General features: G+C 39.8%; 1 protein-coding gene across 1 annotated transcript in view; it reads right to left on the bottom strand.

The window, feature by feature from the left end:
• Nucleotides 1-5,216, bottom strand: part of lmo4a (LIM domain only 4a) — a 19,065-nt gene continuing 13,849 nt past the window's right edge. Inside the window, exons 2-5 of the mRNA XM_080018004.1 lie at nt 3,036-3,287; nt 1,700-1,796; nt 1,413-1,565; nt 1-572 (exon numbers count right to left, since the gene is read on the bottom strand). Of these exons, the coding sequence (XP_079874130.1) occupies nt 564-572; nt 1,413-1,565; nt 1,700-1,796; nt 3,036-3,277 (501 nt within the window). The 5' untranslated portion in view covers nt 3,278-3,287 and the 3' untranslated portion in view covers nt 1-563. The remainder of the gene's footprint in view (nt 573-1,412; nt 1,566-1,699; nt 1,797-3,035; nt 3,288-5,216) is intronic.

The following is a 5,216-nucleotide window of genomic DNA, read 5'->3' as shown; positions in this document are numbered from 1 at the left end:
CAACATAAAGGACATAATTTAACCACATGGCACGTAATTCAATGGGACTATAGGTACTTTTTTTTCTTTTTAACATCCTAAGCGCCAGTTTCATTAACAATCCCATTCATCTGTAAGTCAGAAAAAAACATGTGAAAAAAACCCAACTGCAAACAAACCACATAAATCGCAGTTGCAAATAAAATGTTTTATCTGGAAGACATCCCCAGGACCCGAAGAACTTTTCCCACACCTTTCCATTTAAAGTATGCTATACAGTATATGTGTTTTCTTCCGCCGCGATTCAATTCTATCCACCTGGGCTGCTATTGGCGTGGGCTATTCCAGTCTAACAGGGCATTCATCGACAAATGACAACGGACAATCAGTGAACATGGCATAAATAAAAATCTCATGATTAAAAATGATCCAATCATCGCGATTCCTCCCTCGACCCTCCAATGATGCAGTGCAAAGGCCTGCCATTTAAAGTCAGAATGGCACAATAGCAACTTGAGGGCAGTTTAATCGGCGGAGAGGATGGATAAGGCACATTATACGTTTCTTTTCGTTCTTCCTCTTCCTCAACAGACCTGAAAAAGATGAAGAAAATAGATTAGAAACATTCGGCAATCTTGTAAAAATAAGGTCATGGGTAAAAAAAAAATCATTAATTGTTATTAATCATTATTTTTAGGTTGATTTTTATGATTTATTGCTTATGTTTTGGCTTATTTTTTATTGTTTATTGTACATTTTGGGAGTTTCTTGTATATTGCCAGATTTCTTTCTATCTACAATTTAACATTTAGGTGTACTGTATTTTTTGTTTATTGAGATTACATTTTTGTTGTTATTGTATATTTGTATTTATATTTGTTGTTTACTTTTATCATTAGGTTTACTGTATATTGCCATTTTTTATTGTACATTGTTGAGGTTTACTGTCTATTGTCAGATTTATTGTTTATCTTTATTGTATATTTTCACATTCTTCTTGCTTCTGGTTAATTTTGACGTTTACTGTATATTGCCAATTTTTCAGCTAATTCTTAAGGTTATTGCATATTTCCATTTCTCATTTCTATTTTCATTCATATGACTTCATCACTTTTGTCATCTATCTATCTATCTATCTATCTATCTATCTATCTATTGTATCCATCTATCCATCCATCTACTGTGTCCATCCATCCATCCATCCATCCATCTATCCATCATTACAATTAAACACTTTATAAGTGTATAAGTTTTATAAGTTCTCTCATATCACTTTATAAGTTCTCATTTCATTGTACTCCATTTTCTCTTAGAGTCGATGAGAGGCGGTGACCGGTCAGACTACTAAATTAACGTGTTAATTAACATTGTTATTTTTTTTACATTATTACTCTCATGTGACATTAATGCTGATATTATATCGGCCCTCTCACCTTCTGGTCAGGCATCATGGCATTAAGTGAAGAGTGATGAGCGCTAAGTAGCCCCCCTCCCGGCCGATCGTGTTCACAGAAGATTGTTCCGTTAATGTAATGAAAGCGATCACCGGGTACCAGGCGGTTTCTACAGGTGGCACACGTGAAACACTGGAAACGCAGAGACACACATTCAGAGAGGTAAACTCACTAACATTAAAACACATGTTTGCCGGAACAACTAAAACCAAAACTCAGCCCATTTATCAACATAATAAAGGAAGGTTATCGCCGTAGAAACCTACCTTAACATGGTAGACGTTTCCCTGCGCCCGCATCACCATCTCACTAGCGGGGATAGACTGCCCACAAGCACTACATGCCCCACTGTGCCCGAACAGCCTGCGAATAAACCCATAGTAGCATTAGAAGCATCTATGGAAATGTGGCAGAGACAGCTATGGACAACCTTCCTTCTGCCACGGCCAGTGGTGTAAAGCAATAAAGTAAAAATAATTTGTTCCTGTATTTAAGTATTTCTTGGGAGTATCTGCACTTGCGTTATTATATTTCTGTCGACTTTAACTTTGCTACATTTAGCCCGGAAAAATAATACTTTTATTCCAATACATTTCCCCTGAACAATGTTACTCTGTTGTGAATCAAGGTTCATATCCGGCGGCAAGCTGAGGGTAACAAACATCACTCAAGCCTGTGTTCAGAGTTGCCAGGTCCGAGGTTTTGGAATTGGGCCACTTTTTAACTTTCAACTCTATGATACTGGGTTGCCTCTAAGATTCTGCATAGTGGAAGGAGAATCTTAGAGGGTTAAATCCTCATGGCTCAATCCTCCCACCAGGAGTTCAATGCAAGTAATGGGGGACAAATCCAAAATCAGCATCCAGTGCAAAACTGCACTCCATATATTTTGGTTCATACATGTACGATTCAACAGATAATGTGAATTATTCCTACAGTTCAAAGTCTGACATTTCTTCTTGTATTTCTTTTGCTCATGTCTGTGTTTCTGCCTCGGTATCATATCCCTGTAACAACACTGCCTACAAGCAACGACAAGCAGGCATCGCTCCACCACATCGCACGGCAATGAAAACAGTGCACAGGACACAAGGAATTCAGCAATAGAACCGAAATGTTTCTAAAATTTCTCAAAAACAACTCCTTGAATTTGCGAAGTCAGACTACTGTGCCAACACGTTAGCTTTGCCTGAAATGTGCAGCGGGTTTTTGCACTGAACACCGAATTTGGATTCGTCACCCATTACTGGTGTTGAACTCCCGATGGAGGGATGGAGCTGCATCTCCAGTTCGGAGGAAAGGCTGGACGCCTAGGGGAATTAAACCTACCTACGCACTACAAAAAAAAAAAAAAAAAGGATAATCTTGAACCTTAACTTTAATCACTTGATCAAGTAGCCAAAAAACACAACCTGTTTATTTTTCAGCATAGCTTTCTCTCTCACTCTTTTGTTGTCATTGCCAGGGTGCCAATATTTTTGTACACGACTGTATACCATGCTTAGGAAAACCAATAGATTAGCCAAATGTATTTATCTTTATCTTGGTATGTTTTGGTAGTACAAAAAAACCCTTAATCTGCAACCCATAAACGCCACTCACCTGATATAGTCATTCTTGCAGAGGATCATGCCCCCTTTGCTGTAGCAGGTGGTGCTGTACTCGCCCAGCTGAGCATGGCAGCAGGAACATTTCAGGCATCGCGTGTGCCAGTAGCGGTCCATGGAGAAGAGCATGAATCGGTCGGCAATGCGGCCCCCGCAGCCAGCACAAGCCCTGTCCGAGGCTCCCACCGCGCCGCCCAATAGGGCCACGGCTGGTGCGTCAACCCTGCTGTTTACCATCGCCACTGGCCTGCAGAGAGAGAAGGAAGAACCAAAGCTGTCCAAGAGTAGGGAAAAACGCAATGAGGACCATTTCAAAGCTATCACGAAAACCGCCATTAATTATTGCATTGCATGAACTGCACCCATATCTGTCCATATACTGTATATATTTTCCTTTTCAGCAGTTAAACAAGGCAAAGGCTATAGCTTCCAAAAAACATCATGAATATCTTTAGACAGGCAGGACAGCTCTTGGTACAATCAGATATATTCATACTGAGCCAATTTTTTTTTCTTGCTTCTCATCAACTTTATTAAACTGAGTGGGACTTTCTGGCACAGTAATAAACTGGTTTGAATCCTACTTATAGGACAAGGACTACTTTGTGTCTATAGGTAATTACATATCAGACGGACAAAAATGACATGCAGAGCTCCCCAAGGCTCCATTCTGGGGCGTCTTCTGTTTAACATCGACATGCTCCCACTAGCTCGGATCATGGAAAACGACAAAAACTGTAACCGTAATTACGCAGACGACACACAAATTAACATAACCATATCACCAGGGGACTATGGTCCAATACAATCACTGAGCAAGTGCATTGAACAAATCAACGATTGGACGTGCCAGAATTTCCTCCAATTAAACAAAGACAAAACTGAAGTTATTGTTTTTGGAGCCAAGGAAGAAATACTAAAAGTCAGCACTCAGCTTCAATCGGTAATGTTAAAAAGCACAAACCGAGCCAGAAATCTTGGTGTAGTCATGGACTCTGACCTAACTTTCAACAGCCACATTAAAACAATTACAAAGTCAGCCTACTATCACCTTACACAACATATCAGTGTCGTATTACACAATATATCAAGGATTAAAGGACTTGTGTCTCAGCGGAATTTGGAAAAATGTGTCCATGCATTTATCTTTAGTAGAGTAGACAACTGTAACGGTGTCTTTACAAGATCGATCAGACAGCTGCAGTTGATTCAGGACGCTGCTTCTCGAGTCTTTACTAAGACCATGACTCTTAGGACTTAAGGACTCCATCATATCACTTCAGTTCTCAGATCTTTACACTGGCTTCCTGTCCGGGAAATAATTGACTTCAAAATGCTACTGTTGGTTTATAAAGCTTCTGCTACATCATGAACACCTCTCAGGTCGTCTGGGACACGTCTGCTTTCTGTCCCCAGAGTCAAAACTAAACATGGACACAGCGTTGAGTTTTTTGCACCACATATCTGGAACTCCTAGAAAACTGCGAGTCTGCTGCAACTCACCTCTTTTAAATCAAGGCTGAAGACTTTTCAATTTGCCGCTGCTTTTTACTAAACCACTAATCTATGTATTCTATTTCTTAACTTTATAATGTGTTCTATCTTTTTACAATGTGTTTCTTTTGCACTTTGTCTTCATGCTTCTGATGTGTTTTACGTAAAGCAAAAAAAGTGAAAAGTATTCACATTTCAACAACAAGGCAAGTGAAAGCTTTATGAAAGCTTTCACTTGCCTTGTTGTTGAAATGTGATACTAGTGGCTTCATGCGCACTGTATTATAACAGCATTGGCCTATCTGAAATGGCAATTTCAGATAACTGAAAGATCTCCAGACCGGTTCTCAGGGGCTAGGATATAGCTTTGACAAGGTAAAGCGCGATCTATTCTGGGAATAGGCAAAGGAAAATATCTCTAGACTGGTTCTCTGGGGCGAGAATATCGCCTTGACAAAGAAAAACCCTATTTTAGAAATAGGCGAAATAGTTGTTAACGAAGAAAATATCTCCGGACCAGTTATCCGGGGCTAGGATATCGCCTTGACGAGGTAAAACGCTATTTTGGGAATAGGCGAAGGAATAGATTTCCAGACCGGTTGTCTGGGGCTAGGATATCGCCTTGACAAGGTTAAACGCTATTCAGGGAATAGGTGAAATAATTGTTAACAAAGAAAAGATC

This window comes from Zeus faber (genome assembly GCF_960531495.2).
Source record: "Zeus faber genome assembly, chromosome: 17".
Lineage (NCBI taxonomy): Eukaryota > Metazoa > Chordata > Actinopteri > Zeiformes > Zeidae > Zeus > Zeus faber.
The sequence above is the reverse complement of the archived record's forward strand: the minus strand, read 5'-3'. Positions and strand labels throughout refer to the sequence as shown.